We start from the raw sequence: 19,950 nt of genomic DNA on the forward strand, positions 1-19,950 counted from the left end.
AATAATCCCGAAAAATGTAATAAGTTAGCAAGCGCCATCAAAAAAACAAACGCGCCAAGTCGTTTGACGTTTCAATTTTCAATTTGCATTCCAATCGAAGGCTGAAGAAAACCGAGCGAGAGACGAAGGCAAAAAAGAACAAAGGCTGGCCGTCAACACCACCAGCAGCACAGCCAGCGATGCCAGGAAACTTTCCCTATAAATGCCACTTTTCGTGAGTGTTCGTTTGAACTGTCAGCGCAAATGGCAACACTCGACAGAGTGTTGGAAGAAAAAGAACTAAGCCGATATTAGAAAAATGGGCGTGGCTCAATGCATTCGCCTCGATTAGAATACCCTTGGGATTTTTTTTTGTTAAATGCTTGGTAAAGAAATAGAATAACTTTTAGTGAAAGTGAAAATAAACAGAAATGTTCACAAAAACTTGCTTTACTCGTTGGTGTACTTGGTTTTAGTAAAATTCAAGGGAGACTCTAGATTATCCAGCATCATTCAAACACGACCGCTTATTAGGATTAAAATGGGTAGATTTCCCCTAGTTGATCCGTCGAAAAAATGTTGTCTTGTCAATATATATATTTTTTTTGCATTAAAATGAAAAAAGTGATCAGAAATGGTTTTTAATCGTGTTTTTTACCGTTGTACATAAAAATTTACATAGGGCTTTAGTACCCAATTTATATTTAAAAACAAAAGATGACATTGCTTTTGAAAAAAGTATATCAGCATAAATTTGTGAAAAAGTCAAATGTTTATTGCAATATCCAGGAAACGGAAGCGATTTTCTAAAATCGGATTTAAGTATCTTGTAGGTTTTGTTGAGTTTAACAAAACGTCATCATTAACTCATTTTGGACCAAAATGACGAAATAGTTAGCCGGATTTTATATGGAGATTTTCAGAAAAAAGTGTATACTTGATCATTTTCCATGCAAATTTGCACTTTTGAAACACACATATATTTTGGAAAAATGAAATTCAACTAAAAGCGTTTGCGGTTCAGCTGGAATGAGAACAACGAAACATAATTTATTTACAAATTTCAAGACCCTGGTTTAATTTAAGTGATTTTTTACTAGAAAGAAAATGCAATTTTAATGTTTATCTTTTTAAGCTTTTCACAAAACCCAAACAGCGTTATCACTTCCAAGTTCAAATCGGACGCTTATGTGAAAAGAGACACTTCAAATTTCCTCTTCCCAATGAGGTCTCTCTAACCAAAAACGTTCATATTTTAATGCTCAGCCGATCCAGCCGCAGCGCTGCTGCCAAGGTCTTTTCCATTCCAAAAAGTTATGCTTAAAAAGCGATGAAAACCAAATAAAAATCGAAAAAAAAACATGTAAACCGGTTAGAGCGGCTTCCCAAATCTGTTGGTTCAGCAAGTCACGATGACTCGGCAGTTTTTGGATTTTGGTACGTGTATGCCAAATGTGGTCTTATTTTAAATTTAAAACTCTTTTTTTTTACATTAGAAATAATGATTTAAATCAGTTTTTCTTAACTGTTTCGGAAATGAAGACAGTTAAAAAACGAGACCAAGATTTCACAGCCTACTGTGCACATGAGACTGATACGCGATTATGAGCAGCAAGCTGAATGCTAAATTTAAATTGATGTGCATAAATCTGTAATTCACCCCAAAGCCTTTCTGTCAAATCATCTTATATCTTCAATCGAAATCAATCAGCGCCTGCGGCGATAACGCCAAAATCGCGATGACTCAGAGCGAATAATCTTCGCTTAAGCGATCATAAAATTTATTCGAAATATCTCAATCAGTCAATTTTGATAACGGCTTCAACTTGAGGCGCGGTCAACCTTGAGTCACATTTTTCGTCTCTCTGTGGGAATCCAGGTCAGCAGGTTAAAGGGACAGTTCTTTCATTTCTTTATTAGTGATGAAGATTGTTGTTTTTTTTCGAAAAATAAACTATTTTTTATTACAGCTTAAAACATTGATGCGCGCGCGGACCCCCTAACGAGTCACACCGCCTTATTTTGGGTTTGTTTTTAATTTTGTGTGTGTGTATTTGTGTTAATTTACATAGCTACTGTGTATAGTTGTTTTGTTTAACTGTTTTAAGATTTTCACTGTCTTACTTTTAAATTAGGGTAAGTTTATATAAATACGAAGAAGGAAGGGGGGGTGGGGCGGATAACATAAAAACGGGAAACTTACAGATTAGACGCAAAATCTCGCTCGTTCTAGATGCTCTTGAATCATCTCTTTTTGCTAGTATTTTTTATTAACTGTTTTGTTGTATATTGTTTGGTACAATAAAAGGTTTTTTTGTGTGTGTTTCGTCCAGGATTGCCCCCAACTCCATCGAGTTTTTTTTGTGGAAATTGACACGGAAAATTCCGTTTACCAGAACTCTTCAGTGGAGAAGGGTCAGCGCTTTGTAGTTGGGGCCAATCTCTTCCGCTGTGATTACATAGTTTCTGTTTGTCTGGTCACTGAACAAAACGGTTAGAAAGGTTTGACAGAAAGTGGGAAGGGGGAGAACGAAATTACGCTACATTGATTGTGGAAAGTCCTGCGAAATTGCTACCAAATGCATTGGATCCGTAATACGATGATATCTGTGGTGAATAGAAACAAGCAGACACACAGTTCGTTTAGTTTGATTTTGTGGAATCACATTTTTAAAACACAACAATCCGCTTTCGACAGTAGATTACAATCAGTGGGTAGTGGAAATGAATCGTTTAAGAAAACAAAACGACTGTCCTTATTACAGATAAGTTAGTTTGCTGTTGCTCACACACGCGCACTCTGCTTGTTTTATGAGTTAAAACCATTTACCTAGCCTAGCGAGAAATTTGTGCGTGTTGTGTGTGTGATTTTAGTACTTATTAACATAAATAATTTCCTATTTTAGATAGACTATATTTGAACATGACTGCTTAGCTTGCTAGCATTGCATTAAACTACTGTTTTTTGTATTTACAAGTGGGATAGAAACCTAGCTGATCCTCCACACAAAGAATCCCTTAACAACTAGTTAACAACACAGAGATGAACGCATTCCCAGTTCCGACGACGACGACGACCAACACCACCGACGATAGAGAGATGCCGCCACCATTTGGAATCTTTCGCGTGGACACATACGACAGAGTTCACATTCACACGCAGACAGAAGAGGCATACAGAAGTGATAACGACTATTCTTTAGTACACAGAGACACACAGCGATTACTGAAGAGAAAGGAGAAAATAAAACATAAGCGTTAGTAACAACATTCCCGTGTTCCCTAGAAGATGCCCTGCCCTTAAGTCTTAAACGATTCATTCCTCGCTTAGATCGACCCTCAGCTGATCTCCCGCCCAATTTACCTGCTCATCATCCATGCTGTCGTCACTCTCGTCCGTCTCCTCGTCGCTTTCCGGCGGGCTTAGCGGTTCCGCGCCGCGCCGTTTCAGTCCGTTCTGGAGCGTCTGGTTGTGCTGGATGACGGCCAGCTGGTACGCGGTCAAGCCGGCGTACGTCACCGCCTCCAGGCGCAGCTTGGGGCACTCGTCCAGCAGGAAGTTGACCAGCGGCTCGTTGCCGTTCTCGATCGCAATGTGCAGCGGCGTGAGGCCGGCTTTGCCTTCCTGAATGCGAAAAAGAAACAGATATCTTAGATTCCGGTTCCCCTTTTTCGAAATATTCACAGCGAACGACCAAGGGAGCACCCTACTGTTTGATTACAACATGACAAAACTTCGAACACGTGCCATTGTTTACCTTCTCTCGCCAAATGTCAAAATCACGCTGGCAAGATCCCGCAATGCAAGGTCGCCTGCTTTGATTTCAACCAAACGCGTTGCAATTCAAAAGGTTCAAAGTCCAAAATTGTAATCAAACGTCAAGATTTCCCAAAATTCGTGTGATTTTGTGTGAAACTTACCCGCGAGTTGACATCGGCTCCGGCGCTGACCAGATACCGCAGCAGCTCAATGTTGGACGTTTCCGCGGCGATATGAACACATCGTTTTCCTGCAAAAGAAACAAACAAATAAGAAGCCCAATTAGTAACAGTCCGTTCACACTAATCCGCAGCGTGACGCGTCACGCAGGTGACCATCCGAAATTTCCCCCCTCCGGAATGTGCCGCAACAATCAGCGAAATTTTAAGTAGAATTGACTAAGCAAGTGGTTAGATAAGCCCCGGTGCAAAGTGGTACAACGCAAATTGATCGCTTGATGATTGGGAAACGTGGGAGGCGGGCGGCAGAGATGCACGTACGCAAGAACCGGTTCGCGACCGGTTTTGGGACAGGCCCACAGTTTTTTCTCTTCTTCGCACAACAAACAAAAAATCATAAATAAATCGCTCAATCATGTACTGATTGACGGAACACCAGCCAGCCAGCCGGTCTTATCTAAGGCCCGGTTTTGTCTATCGCGCGGCGTTCCAGGTGCCATTGTGTGTGCGGCGGCGATACCTGAGCTTTGCGAAACTCAAACCAGTTGATCAAAGTGAGGCAGGAGCGAAACAGAGACAACAAAAACAGTGGTCGAACGACGTGAAAACCCTCCGGGAATTCCCAGACCCGCTGCCACTACGTGTTCACGTGCGCTCAACCTCGCAGGGAGTCAAGCACTTCCACACGCGCTGGTGGCGGCGTCCCAGAGAGGTGCTGGTACTCAAGACCAACATCCTCATTGTTGCGCTGATTAAGCTCCGACCAACTTCCAAGTAAGGTCGACCAAAAGGAATATCCCCAAATTCATCATTGTCGCGCGGCGACGACTACGACGCCGAGTCGATTACGCTGTCACTGTGGAATGTGCGGGATATTTTTGAAAAATCAACCTCGAAAGAGCGCTCGAACACGCTATATTTAAAACATACTCGTTTTTGAGCAAAACAGCGCGCGCGAGAGAGTGTTGATTTCAAACGCAGCTGTTAGGATTGATGCAAGTTAAGCCGAGCGTAAATACGCAAATCTCGAGGGTTATGAATATTGATGAAACGCAGACTTTCCGGTTGGGAAGGAGTGTTTGCTAAAACGGCTTAGTTCTACTCCTGACGCAAGTTAGTAGAATCTTTGAAATTAAAATTCTCATCACGATCGTCACATTCAAAGGATGAAATTGATTGGGAGTACGCATAGACGCCCTTGTTTACCGATAAAACACATCGTTCTTGCTGATTTCTTGCTTGAGTTAAAGTAAACAAGGGCGTATATATGCATTCTCGTCCTAAGTAGCAAAGCATAGCTTGCCAAGAAATTCTTACAGCAAAGTTCAACCAAATCTTGAAAAATGACACAGCACAAACCGATCTACCGAACAAAAATTCGAGGGATTCCCTGCCATATAATGACTCGCACGCTCTGCGAGGTCATGAGGCCACTTTAATAATCTCGCAATTTCCGTTCTAATCAGACAAGTGAAGAACTTTCCAGAGAGGCAAGGCACTTGAGTCAACCACTGTTCTGATAAGAACGTTGCAGCACAAAGACAAGAACTATGTTGTTGTTGTTGTAGTTTTTCATGCTGTCGGGTTGGGTAAAAGATCCCACGCTCTAAGCAGTCACTTGCATTAGTCATAAGGGGATGATGACTGTTAACTTGCTGCGCGAGACTCATTGGAATTTTGAAAAGAAGGGTTGGTCATTACAAAGCGGACATTCTTTGAGATTTTTCAACTTTCTGGGAAGAGATTGGGCGGAGTTTTCACTAATAATAAGCCGATTCGAGGAAATTGAAATGAACAACAGCTGAGCTGCAGCCAATCTTGGGGGATGATAACGAGAAAAAATCCCAAAATACTGACACGGGGAAAGAATGAGCGATAACGAAATTGTGGTTTTTAAGAATTTTGATCCGACTCTGAGGAATGCAAGTGCTTTTTTCTCAGAAATTTTAGTAATGAATGTTTATAAAAACATATCGGACAAGTTCAAGATGTTTGAGAACTCTCGACACACTATTATTAGAATTACGGGCTTTTGTCGGTATTTTTCGGTGAAATTAAACTCTCAAAATTAGAAGAAAGGAATGAAACTGATAGGTGGATAGGTGACTAGTGTCTTAGAAGAAGAGTGAAAAGGACGGAAACTAAGTCAGCGAAAGGGCCATATGAGAAAGCGTACGTGTGTGATCAAGTCTTTTAACCTTCTAATTTGGCTGTGTACAAGTTCTGAGTCGCAACCTCAGTAGACACACAGGGATGATTTGTCTGTGTACACTTACTGAGGTTGCGACTCAGAACTTGTACACAGCCAAATTAGAAGGTTAAAAGACTTGATCACACACGTACGCTTTCTCATATGGCCCTTTCGCTGACTTAGTTTCCGTCCTTTTCACTCTTCTTCTAAGACACTAGTCACCTATCCACCTATCAGTTTCATTCCTTTCTTCTAATTTTGAGAGTTTAATTTCACCGAAAAATACCGACAAAAGCCCGTAATTCCAATACAATTTAAGCTGATTAAAACAATTTGGGTAAATACACTATTATTAGTTCGCGATACATTTAGTACCGGCTGGCTGGCGCTTAACACCAAAATAAACAAAAGTGTTTATTTGTGTTAAGTGAGTAAATGATATGAAAAAGAACTAATTAATACGTTTTCCGGATAGAAAAAAGAAAAAAATGTCACTTTATTTTAATTTAATGAAAAAAAATATTAAAATAAAAAAAATAACAAAAGCACTTAAAAATCCCATGGAAAGTAACAGTAAACAAAGTTAACAAAGAGCGACATTAGGTGTGAGCAGTAGAAAATCATTGTTTGCAAAATAACATTGGCCCATTTACAATGTTTAGCTTAATGATTTTGTAACTAGTGTTACAACTTTGACGACTGACAGCTAGTACGCACTTCACGGATCGCTCCAAACCTCTCCAAACTAAAGAAAGGTCGTGAGAAAATTTAATGTCAGTTTGAGACTACACTGGACAAAAAGTGATCAGTGAATTTAAAAGGCTAGTATTTGGAACTCCAAATTTCAAAAACATCGAGTTGGATGTTTTTCAATCGTGCTTTCCCCGAAATGTCAATCCGCCAGTGTTTGTTTACGTCTTGATGTTTACAAATCGATTTTGGTCCTTTCTAACAAAATAATGCTAAATGTCAAAGATGAAATATCAACAAATAGCTCGTCCAAGTGTAAACATCAACTGACAAAAGAATGATACTTTGTTTGTTTATGCTTCGTCTTTTACACATTTCGCTAGGCGTGACAAGTTCCAACTTGAAGCAGCCTACTACGATAGAAAATCGATACCGGCTCTAATCTGGCCTAGCTACAAATCGCACCAGAAATCGGATCACGACCACGAACTAAATCGTGAACACGTGAATTTACGATGATTTGTGTGCGCGATTCCGTGATGCAACGCTGGTCGGTGCCCAAAAACCCAATCAACCGAACCGCACAAAGTGATTGTGTCAGGAAAAACCACTTTTTATCACCCCCAGACTTGCGCCAATCAATCTATTTATACAGAGGTGTATTTTTTTCATTTGTGTAAGTGTGTGCTCTCCTTCAGGTACAAAGAAGAAAGGTAAGTATTTAGGCACAACCACCTTCCAATGTTGGACGCTTTTCCTTCGCTCGATAATAAATATCTTTCTATTTCGAACAGCGCTCGCTCACTCTCTCGCCCTCATTGATGTCGGTATTTTTACACCCGAAGGGGGGGTTGTTCCGATGGAAAAGGGGGGAAACCTCCCCCTCACTATGCTCGCCCCAGCGAACCGAGGTAATCAAAACAAAAATAGCAAATACTTGCTCAACGATGTCTGCTTCTCTGTGTGCGTTTCCTACCGCAATGATGGCCTGCTGAGGTGGTGTGGGTCGTTCACACACACTCCCACGTGGGAGATAGAGAGGCGACGACATTGGGGAAAACCCAACAATTGACGACGACGAAGTCGAGGTCTGTTTGAATGCGATTTAACGGTTTTAAAGGCGAGCGCGCGCGGGGACCGACGACCAGGCGAATCTCGACATGAACCGCGAGGTCGGTCGTCCAAACTGGACGCATTATGCAAGCAGCTGCAATTTCAGGGAATTCCCAAAAGAGACAGAGCGAGACCCCGGGACGATTGACCTCGATTGCATCTCACGCCAGCCAGTTATTTTAGGGTTGCGGGCTGGGAAAAGCCAACCATTAAGAGAGAGACCACAACCGCCAGGTGAAAGAGTCGTGCCTTTCCTTTCTTTCCAGCGCGAATATAATTCAGCACGAAGCTGGAATTTTCCCATCGCCGCCGCGGCAAAGGCGGTTTTACCGGGCTGCGATGCTCGTGATTCACATGACTTTACTATTGATACCTGAGCGCGTTCGCGCGAGCGTCGCACTCTTGGGTATTTCTTAAGATCCGCAAACTTCCCAGCTAATTTTACCACAAACACACACAAAACCGGAGTGGCGAGAGTGTCATCGTCCCACTTATTTCCTCCTCTTTCCATCTTTTAGTGGGGTGAATTTTTAGATTAAGTTGAAGAAGTGCAAAAATTTCCTAATTTTAAATCGTCGGGAAAACCTAATTTTAGAGCGCGCTGCGGCGCGCGTGATGCGAAAATTCCACCGACGGGTTATTTTTCTTGTGCGAGAGAGAGGGAAAAATGTTGGCAAAATATCGCCATCGTCATCGTGAAGGCGTTGTCAGGGGTTGTCAAATTTGAGGTTTGCGAAATTTAATTAATCTTGAATCGAACAAGAAATATGGGTGGACTTTTAGCGCAGTGTAGGTGCGTTTGACAGATTACGTCACAGTGGAGGCTCGCGCAGCGAGGCCAACAGCAGGCTTTTCGTTGCAAGTGTCAAGTGAGTTTGAAGTGAGGTTCAATTTTGCACAATTTTAACGTGAAAATGCTAGAATTCGTAAATTTTGCTTTCGCTTCGTGAAATTTTGGATTGCTAACCCCGTATAGAGCCCTTAGGTCAAAGTTCTTTGTCAAAACAAACGTTCCAGTTGCGGTTGGGTTCGGCTATGGTCGACTCGCACCTACCCGCATCCAACCCGTCGTTAAGGTCAGTTCACACCATTCCGAATGGATTTAAAATTTATTGAAAAACAAAAGTGTTCGAGCTCGGACACCCCTGCCCACGATTGACGACCGGTAGCAGCAGCAGCGTAATTTGGGTTTTTCGAGACCGCGCGCGCTCGCGCACAGAGCGATTTTCTATTTTTACCAGCAACTTGAAGGGGAAGATGAGCACAAGAGGAGGCAAGCTTGGGAACCAACTTTTGACCATAAAAAGTCCTGTTTCCCCGTTTCATTCATCGCGGAGCGTCGTGGTGGTGAGACAATTGGATGACCAACCGCGCGCAGCGCGTCTCAGATGAGATCATTACGATCGGCGTCATGCGAAATTATGTATTTTCCCAGCTCGACTCAACGAGAGATTGGTGGTGAGCGGGATGGGGGGTTGAGGCATAGAGACAAAGGCTTGTTTTTTTGCGCAAACTGGAGTTGGAAATTCCAGCAGCTTGAATCCATTGAACTGATCGCGCGTGGGATTGTTGGAACGGGGGAAAAGGAAGAAGGCACACTTACCATTGTAGTTCCACTGTTCGAGATCTTGTGGAAGTTTGGTTGGGCTCTGTTGAACGGCAGGGCTGGTCTGGAGTTCGGCCAGGCTTAGCGGGGTCAGCAGCTGCTTAGCGCACTCGTTCCGCCGGTGCAGGCAGGCCAGGTGAAGGGCGGTGTTGCCCTCGATGTCGCGGACACCGGGCTTGGCTCCGGCGACCAGCAGCCAGCGCACGATGCGGGCCTGTTCGGTCAGCACGGCCAGGTGCAGCGCGGTCTGGCCGATGTCGTTCTGGATGTCGAGCCAGGTGCGGGTCGCGCCGCGGATCAGCTTGGCCGCGACCTCGACGTTCTCGTGGATGATGGCCAGATGGAGGTACCTGGAGGGGATGGGGAGAATAACTCATCGTTAGAACCTTTCACCCGTTACGGGGCGCGCGCCTCTGTCGTCAGAGGCAACCCCGTTTCTGAAGGGTGCTTGATACGGAGAATCGAGTGTGATTTTCTCGGATTTGCGCGGCAATTAGCTCGTCCTTGGGATCGAATGACGACATTTGAGCGAGGGGATGACTTATCATTGCTGGAAGGTTCTCTACAGCTGGAAGGAATGCTAATCGCTTCGCGCAGCAGCAGCAGCAAAAAGAGGCTGATCAAACGTTCGAGAGAAAACAAACTTTAAACCGCGCGCGGGGAAATCCCTCAATCTATTGGAGCAGATTGCTCCAATAATGGGAATTCCAGCCTCTAAGTGTGTGGCGTACGTGCTTAAGGCAATGTTGTTCAAACAACACCATCTTCAAGGAGTTACAAAAGAGGCCATTGTTGTTGGGTAATTAGAAAGAAGAGTGAGAGAGTCAATACACTTACGTATCACCGTCGTCGTTCTGGAGGAAGTACGGCTCCCACGGGTTGGACTTGGCCTCTTTCCGGGACATCTGCAGCTGGAGCAGACTCTTGCACAGGTCGGTCATGTCGCTCATCCGCATCTTGTCACTCGAGTCTAGCGCTACGCCGGAGTCGAACGTCTGCGAGTCTTCCTCGACGACCTGCTTGTGCTGCTGCTGCTGGGAGGCGCTGCTCTGCTGGATCGCAGGTTCCGCGGCCACCGACGAGGACGACGTAAAGTTGTCCGAGCTCAGGTTGTACCCGGAGTGGAACCCGGAATCGACCGCGCCGCTGTCGGTGTTAAGCTTGTCCTTGTCCTGTTGTTCTGCAAGGGAATGGGGCATGAAACCTCCGGCGGCAGCTGCTGGTCCTCCTGCTCCTCCTCTTGCGGGATACATCTTTTCTTCTTCGCAAGCGTTACTCAAATGATTCGATCTCTTGTGCTGCACACGCACACAATCAGCACTCCAATAGCGTTTAAAGGGCCCCCAATAAAACAATAGACAGCTGTTTTGGTATCTGACCCTACGGGCGCTCGACTGTCACAAACACAAAATGGCGTAGCAGACTGGTTTTCCCTTAAGTAATTTTCCACCAATTTAACGCACTCCACATGTTATCAACCACAGTCAACCTCAATAATCCGATATATCACCCTCCAAAAATCCTCAAATTCCACCAATTAGCCCAAAATATATCGCTTCTTCCTAGATACATTCACTTCCCGTGTCAAATCAGACCCAACTTGGCTGCAAGAATGACACAATCAACAGTGTGCTGCTGCTGTCAAGTGCCCAATACACCAATACAAACACGCGCCAACGCAGCTACAAACACAACCGTACCGCGTACACACGCAAGTTTAAGGTGAAGAGCACATGCGGAAATTTTCCCTTAGGGGCGGCAGCGTAAAACGAGCACGTCCAAACCTGGCGAAAGACCGATCGAAACTAACGTCGAGTGTGCACGGGCCGCGAGAATGAAGGCCCAACAAAGTATGCGATGCGGTGTGGTGAGAAAACCCCCGCGCGGAATCACGAGGGAATGAAAACAATCCAAGCTGGCTGCGAGATATTGTGTGTGAGTAAAGAGCGTAAAAAGCAGGGAAATCCTGAGTTTGAGAGAATTATTGCGCGATTTGCGACTGATATTGAGACCATGTGGGTCCGTTTGGGGGAAGGTGTGTCCCGCAGTGCGGGAAGAATGCACGTGACGTTTTGAAAAGTTGCACTAGATTTTCAAGAAGATTTTAAGCGTACTTTTTCCTTCCATTTTCTCTGAACTTGCTATGAAGATGAATATAATTATATATTAGAAATTAAGGTTTTAAATGATTGTTTTAACAAAATTTATTCCTTTTGAACTGTAGACAATCATGTTATCTGCATTATTACATAATATTACATAATAACATAAGCACGATGTAAACAGTTACTAGAGTGTTTATCTCTATAAAAACAATGTAAATGAGTATTAGTGGGTAAACAAAGAGTTCACTCCTAATGTTAACATCCACTGAAGTGAGCAGGATACATTCTTTTTCAAAATTTCTTCGATATGGTGTCAAAGACGCATTATTGGATGAATCATGTTTTGTAGAAGCTTTTTTTGTAAAATAAAAATAAAAATATAATTTGTTGAACATAAAAAAACATAAAACAGATATCAAACTTCTTAAAAATAACCCGACACGGTCATAAAAACAAAACTAAGATCTAAGCTTGCCCTGATTTTTGTTGGCGTTTCGCGCGCTTTGCGCGTCAATGCCAGCACGTGCTCTCGCGGGTGGTACTGAACGCACGCGTGAGTGCAAACCGATGCTGGTGATTGAGTAAATATTTGTTTTGATGAATAATTCGTAGCTTTTGAAGCGAATTCAGTTCCAAATGTTGCGCAGATGCGGAGTGGTAAAATGGGCCTAACTTTAAGGAATTTCCATCACGTTTAAAATATGAATCACCCTATTTAGCCAGTAGAAATTGTGGTTCCGAAAAATGAAGATGAATCGCTTGGAATTGCATCAGTTCAACTTAAGAAACTGATATTTTCCCATTCGCGTAACTCTTAAACATTTGTCTGTCTAAATTGAAGCTAATTTACATGGGGAACCCTTTTATTCGTGGGGAACCAGTTGGTTGCGAAATCAATTTAAAAAGGAGTAATCAATACATAATGTGTTAATTCCCGACTATGAAATCTTGACCGAAATAATGTTGTACCAAAGTCTGATTGTAAAGTCAAATTTCCGTCTAAAAATTCCACATATTTCGTAACATAAATCCCAAAGTACTATCTCAAACCACGTAGCTAATAAAAGGCCATTTGGTGGGATAATCCGAGCGTTCTTTTCTGTGCAAAAACAGAAAAAAGAAACAAACTGTAACTGATACTGTCCGAGCCAATCTCGTTAGGGAAAACTCCGCAGTGAATAATGTTGGGAAGTCGTGGCTAAGCTTTGCTGTGCAATGAAATCGTTTTGCGCAGAGAGATCGAATCATTTGAAGAGCGTCGCGAACTATTTGAGAACTTACCTTTTAAAATATTCCAGATTGAGTAGCTTTTACAACTTTTAACACTTTTTGAATAATGCTTCGCTTCACTTTGTAAAAATATCTCTAACTTTAAATTTTTAACTAAACAAATTCAACTTTTCACTCTCTTGTCACTTAAAAATGCAATTCTACCAAAACAAAAACAACTGTCTTTTAGATATCGCACACGATGTGTTGAGTACAGCGGCAAGGCACAAAGTAATCTATCTCAAATATCTTGGCAAGGACGAAACCTCCGACACACCGAAAAAAAGAAAGAAAGAAAGAACCTTCTCCGCTTTCCCCACATCGTTCTTCACTTTTTCCCAAGACTAGGACCACACACAAACACACCCACTGCAAATTTAAGTCTACCTTGCGCCGGTTTTTATGAATTAGGTTTAGGTAAAAGCTAGCAAGCGCACGCAGCAGCTCTTGGCTGGGAAAATTTTAGCATAAGCAATTGGATATTGGATTTTGGAGGGCCATCTGCTGTTTTTCCGCACCGTGATGGTATTTCCGATTCCGGCTCGAGCGTCTTCCGAAAAAAAACCCCAGGTCGTAATAAACAGATGTAATGTAGGGGATGGTGGCCGTTTGGTGGTACCTCTGAGAGGGGTATGTCAATGAATTCATTTGATTGTAGAAATTTAAAAGCAGGTAAATGTAACTAGAATTAGTTTCAGTAAACACATTTATTTAATATGCAACCATGATTTTTTAAACACATTTAACCCTTTCAGGCCTGATATATGACTCAAAAACTAAAATTTCCAAAACTAGCCTATATTTGGGTCTCGTGGCGCAGGGGTAGCGGCTTCGGCTGCCGATCCCGATGATGCTATGAGACGCGGGTTCGATTCCCGCCTTATCCACTGAGCTTCTATCGGATGGTGAAGTAAAACGTCGGTCCCGGTTTCTCCTGTCTCGTCAGAGGCGCTGGAGCAGAAATCCCACGTTAGAGGAAGGCCATGCCCCGGGGGGCGTAGTGCCAATAGTTTCGTTTCGCCTATATTTCATTAACTAAAAAATATGTTTAATAAATTCAGACCTGAAAAGGTCAAGTGAATGTCAATATTACGCCCTTTTGAAATGTTAGTCTTGATTTACATTTTTTTGAAAATATTGTTTTCGAAAAGATCGGAAAATTTCACGAATGTTTCATGTTTTAACATTTTAAATCGGACCATTAGTTGCTGAGATATCGACGTTAGAAAATGGTGGGTTGTTAGGGTGAGACTTAGAAAACATCAATTTTCCTGTTTTTAAACCTTTGCTAGGCAATATCTCAGCAACTGAGGGTCGTATCAACAAAGTTCAATAAAACAAAATATAGAGAATTTTCTCAGCTTTTCAAAAATATTTTTTTTCAAATGTGGGCAAACATGGACACTAATTTAAAAAAATTAAAACTGCAAATATTTTCAAAAAAGTTACCAACGGTGCACTTTATCAAAAATCATTACAGTACTTTTTGATTGCAAATTCGATTTTACATCGAAAAATGAAGTTGGAAATTTTTTGCGACCAATATTTCCATTTTTTGAAAAATTCTGTATTGATTCAAAAAATCATAACTCGGTCAAAGATTTTTTGTCCATTTTGGAAATTTCTGAAAAGTTGGCATTTGATGTTCTCTAAAACATATCAAAAATTATAAAAAATAAAAATAGTGTTTTTTTGCAAATTAATTTTTAGTGACGAAAAGTGAAATTAAAAATCACCACATTTTTTTTACTGTGTATCATTTTTTTTTCAGTGTAGTCCATATCCATACCTACAACTTTGTCGAAGACACCAAATCGTTCAAAAAATTCCTTCAAAAGATACAGATTTTTGAATTTTCACATATCATTTTTGTATGGACAGCTGCCAAATATGTATGGAAAATTATATGAACGAACTAATGATGCAAAATGGCTTCTTTGGGCATACCGAAGGCACCAAAAAAGTTTCAGCCGGATTAAAAAATACAAAAAAAAAATCGAATGACCGAAATCTCAGAGAATTGGTCATTTATGAATTATGAAAAGAGTTCTTCAAATTATACTTGGCGCACATGATGATCGCATCACTCAAGAATTGTGGCTATTTTATTTAACATATTTCTATGCGTTGAAACGAGTAATTTACATGATATCAACATTCTTCGATGACAAATTTGCAAAAAATTTCATTGTTGTCCTAAAATAACAACGTGATTATGACTATCAATTTCAAAGCATGCAATAATTTTTGTTTTGGCATTGAGGAGGAAATTGGATAATGTCTCTATCAAAAGACGAATCATTTTAATTTATACAATTATGTTTATTTTCATAAATTTGCAATCATTTTAAAATCAACAGAACAGTTTTTTTTTCTTTTTTTTTGGTTTAGAAAATATTCCGAAGTTTTTGAATAATACCTATCTTTATTCAATCACTTGCTAACTTTTTGTTTACATGACCAAATTCTACAAATAATCTCAAAAATGTTTCTTATAAGATGTTATTTAAAAAAACGATTTAAAAATGTTGATGATGTTTTTATTAAAGAGTAGCAAAAATGACTTTTTGCGGGAATTCAGGGACTTGTTCCGTTGCTTGTTTGGCGCTGTGGATTTAAATTTTTCTCATACAAGGCTCCATAAAATTTTACGGGCTGGTCAAACAAAATGGGTAGGGCTAGTGATTATTCGCGATTTTGCGGCAGCCGCGTAATCCGTGAAATTTGGTAAATACTGTGAAATATGTACCACGAAATTCGAATGAATATATTGTCAAATTGATCCCCGGTGTATTTAAACTATATGATTTTCAAATTCAAGCACTCCTCAAGATCATAAACTAACATTTTCGAAGCAGTGGTATAAAAATGCATGGCAAACATAAAAAAAAAAATAGAAAAAAATTAGCAAATTTCATGCAACGTGAGTATTATTTTTTATTTGACTTGGTTTAAAATACAATCATTACATCTTGAAGAAAAATTTGATAACTTTTTTAATATTTTATTAAATTTTCTGGAGTTATAAATATCTAATGTAAAAAAACTGCTATAAATGGAGTTTTGCTTCTGCTTTTACAATGAATATTTTGTGTCAGGGTTTATAATTTGTATCTTGAACTACTGCTAATTTTTTATTTCCTGTTTATCGCTTCCCGAGCAGACGGATATAACTTGGGAATAACATTTTTTGATATTTAAAAATATTAGGCCAATAACATTTTATGATATTTATAACAAGATTGGTTATTCGTCGTTATTATTTTTTTCGTTATTGGATTGTTGTTGTAATAATAGACTTGTATTTTCGTTATTCTTCAAACAAATCTTTGTTATTATTTTTTCTTATTTTAACAACTAATTCAATCATCCCAATAACAGTTGAAGGTATTCTTTCATAACAAAAAATGTTATTTCAAAGTAGTTTTGGCTTCAACCAATACCAAATTTTGTTATGATAACGTAAACTGTTATCAACATCTTATGTAAAAATGTTTTTTCAAGAAGATTCCAAAACACTTTCTGTTATTTTAACAGTATTTGTTATTGAAAGGGCATGAATTTTGTTATAGCCATCTGCCCGAGTTTATTTAACCATTTAACCCTTTCAGGCCTGATATATGATTCAAAATCTAAAATTTCCAAAACTTACCTATATTTCATAACCTAATTTTTTTAAAATAAATTCAGGCCTGAAAGGTTTAAGTGAATGTCAATATTTTTTCAAAGTTGACAATTTTGTGCCAAACTCTAATTATATCCCGGGCAGACGGTAATAACAAAATTCATGCCATTTCAATAACACATACTGTTAAAATAACAGAAATTGTCATGGAATCCCGGGCAGAAAGTTGCATCTTGGAAAAATCTACCCATGTTCGTAAAAACACGAACAAGTCAAGTTCACCCCAGGGTATGGTTAAGAGATAACCGAACATGGCCACGAACATAAATTGTTCGAGGCGTATCTGCGAAAAATCTTGTTGAGTTTATTTGACCAACAATGCCACATCAAGTTGAGTTTATAGTAGCAAACAACTGAAATCTTCCAAAAATCATATCAAGTTCATAAAGTAGATTTTGATCCCAAAAATAATTTTATTGGTTTTTATTGCACCCCGCCACAATTCAGACCCCCTCCCCCTTCTACCTCTTCACAAATATGAGTAATATTGCAGGAATATACGCACTTACATCAAAACAAGATTTTTCAAAGTTGAAACATTATTTTACTTTAAAAACTCATTAAAAAATTGTGGAGAAAGCGTTGAATTTTCCAAATCACGAAAAATCCAAAGTCTCTATATTCCATTTTTTTAAATTAAAAATAAAAGTTTATGAAAATATTCCTAAAATTGCATAAGTCCAAAAATCCACAGTAAAATTCCAAAAAGCCTGGTAATGTTTCTTATCAAAATAATTTTTCAAAATGTTGAAATATATTCAACTGGCTGAGAGCAAAAATTTCGCAAAGTCCTGAAAATATAAAAAAAATCTACCAAAAATCTTATCGTGATACTGATCCCGTAAATTTTCTAAGTGCCGGAACGATTTTTGTAGGGGGTATATCAATAATTATTAAAAACCAACTTTCGAATTTCAAAATTTCAATGAAGACGTTTTGTTAGGGACATTATTTTAGGAACAAACTGATGTTTTTGTAAAAATCGGACGAAAATTTCCTGTAATTTCGACGATTTTTCCGAAATTTTACTGGCCAAAAGCCAAAATTTTGCTAAGTCCAAAAAATCAAATAAATTCTACCAAAAATCTTGTCGTGATACGGATCCCGTAAATTTTCTAAGTGCCGGAACGATTTTTGTAGGGGGTATATCAATAATTAAAATTTCAATGAAGACGTTTTGTTAGGGACATTATTTTAGGAACAAACTGATGTTTTTGTAAAAATCGGACGAACATTTCCTGTAATTTCGACGATTTTTCCGAAATTTTATTGGCCAAAAGCCAAAATTTTGCTAAGTCCTGAAAATCTAATAAATTCTACCAAAAATCTTGTCGTGATACGGATCCCGTAAATTTTCTAAGTGCCGGAACGATTTTTGTAGGGGGTATATCAATAATTATTAAAAACCAACTTTCGAATTTCAAAATTTCAATGAAGAAGTTTTGTTAGGGACATTATTTTAGGAACAAACTGATGTTTTTGTAAAAATCGGACAAAAATTTTCTGTAATTTCGTCGATTTTTCCGAAATTTTGGTTCAAAGCAAAAATTAACATCAAAATAATTTATCATGTTTCCAAACTCCCGAAAATGTTCTAAGTCCCAAAAAAATGCTTTTTCTGTAAAAAGTAAAGAATTAAAAAATATACGCAAAAATTTCAAAGTCCAGCATAAATAAAATCAAGCTTTAAAATATCAGCTCATGAAGATTATTCGAAGTGTCGGAAATTGAAAATTCTGTCAGTGACTGCAAATTTTGCTAAGTCCAGTATAAATTTGAAATAAAGTCAAAATAATCATTTCATGATGTTCGGGTAAAATTTTGGAAAAAATAAAATTTTCGAAATTTTTGCTAAGTCTAAAAAAACTACCACTAACAGCTCAATATCAACTGTAGATAATGCAGTATGATCATGGAATATACTTTCCATGATACGCAGTCGGTTTCAAAAGTCGGCATAACTCGAAGAGTTTACAGCAAGATGCGAATAAACAAGCCAAGATAGTTCGAAGTTATATCCACCAACTCACTTTCCGCCCGGGATCTTCTTGAAAAATCCATTTTGCATAAGGGTATAATAACCGTTTATGATATCATAACAAAATTGGTTATTTATCTGATATTGATTGAAATCCAAAACAACTTTGGAATAACATTTCTTGTTATGGAAGAATATCTACAAATGTTATTGGGATGATCGGATTAGTTGATAAAATAACAATAAATAATAACAAAGATTTGTTCGAAGAATAATTAAACATGTTATTTGTCTGTTATTACAATAACAATCCAATAACAAAAAAAATCATAGCGACGAATAACAAACCTTGTTATAAAAACCATATAATGTTATTGGCCTAGTATTTTCAAATAACACAAAATGTTATTCCCAAGTTATTTCCGTCTGCTCGGGATCCTCTTAGTTGATAAACTACAGAAATAAACGTAATTGAATTGAATAACTTTAAAATAACAAATAGTTGCATTTATTAAAAGCAAATTTTACAGTACCGTAAACCGTAAAATTCCAATGCTTTTAAATTGACATGCCGCGAAATTTCTTTGTTTTTTTCGTCGTGAAATACACTAGCCCTAGAAATTACAGGCCGAAATTTTTCGAAACATGTTCATTTTATTGCAATATATTTCATGAGAAAAAGCACCTCTGCAAAACAATCCATTGACTTTGTTGACCGGAATGCTGCTTTTTTTTTTGTTTTTTTTTTAAATAAATTTTGTGAAAAACAAAGCCCTCATTTTTCAACTCACGATATCTTGGAAACTATTGGTTCCATTTTCAATGGTATTTTTTTTATATTTCGAATTTTAAAAATTTTGCCTATCATTTGAAAATGTAAAAAAATAAATTTGTATCAAAAGAAGCAATTTTGCATTTTAACTTTTTTCCATACAATTTTTGGGGCTGGTCATACAAAATGGTATGTACATGAATGAAATTATTTGTCCTAAAAATTGATTTACTGATTGATATTGTATCATCGGAAAAGTTGTATGTTATTATTAGGAATTTTCAAAAGCGTGGTTTCTTTTCACCCGATCGGCCTGGGTTCGATCCCAGACGGGCCGGTGGCATTTTTCGAGACGAGATTTGTCTGACCACGCCTTCCGTCGGACGGGGAAGTAAATGTTGGCCCCGGTCTAACCTAGAGGGTTACGTCGTTAGCTCAATCTAAGTCGCTGGTAGGCAGTTGGACTAACAATCCAAAGGTCGTCAGTTCGAATCCCGGGTTGGATGGAAGCTAAGGTGTAAAAAGAGGTTTGCAATTGCCTTAACAATCAAGCCTTCGGACACCTTGTTTCGAGTAGGAATCTCGCAATCGAGAACACCAAGGCAATGCTGTAGAGCATTTTT

General features: G+C 39.2%; 1 protein-coding gene across 2 annotated transcripts; it reads right to left on the reverse strand.

Moving 5' to 3' along the window:
* Positions 1-1,914: 1,914 nt before the first annotated feature.
* On the reverse strand, positions 1,915-11,332 carry LOC6036321 (NF-kappa-B inhibitor cactus). Of its 2 annotated transcripts, none has more exons than XM_038253273.1 (5): positions 10,356-11,332; positions 9,516-9,868; positions 3,901-3,989; positions 3,344-3,604; positions 1,915-2,586 (listed from the first exon to the last, which is right to left on the reverse strand). In XM_038253273.1, the coding sequence occupies exons 1-5, from the start codon at positions 10,769-10,771 to the stop codon at positions 2,515-2,517; spliced, it is 1,191 nt and encodes a 396-aa protein (XP_038109201.1). In that variant the 5' UTR covers positions 10,772-11,332; the 3' UTR covers positions 1,915-2,514. The 2 variants fall into 2 exon arrangements, with proteins under 2 accessions (XP_038109201.1, XP_038109202.1); XM_038253274.1 differs by having other exon boundaries at positions 2,200-3,205.
* Between the last annotated feature and the right edge of the window lie 8,618 nt (positions 11,333-19,950).

The sequence above is a fragment of the Culex quinquefasciatus genome, chromosome 2, assembly GCF_015732765.1.
Source record: "Culex quinquefasciatus strain JHB chromosome 2, VPISU_Cqui_1.0_pri_paternal, whole genome shotgun sequence".
In the NCBI taxonomy this organism is placed as follows: domain Eukaryota; kingdom Metazoa; phylum Arthropoda; class Insecta; order Diptera; family Culicidae; genus Culex; species Culex quinquefasciatus.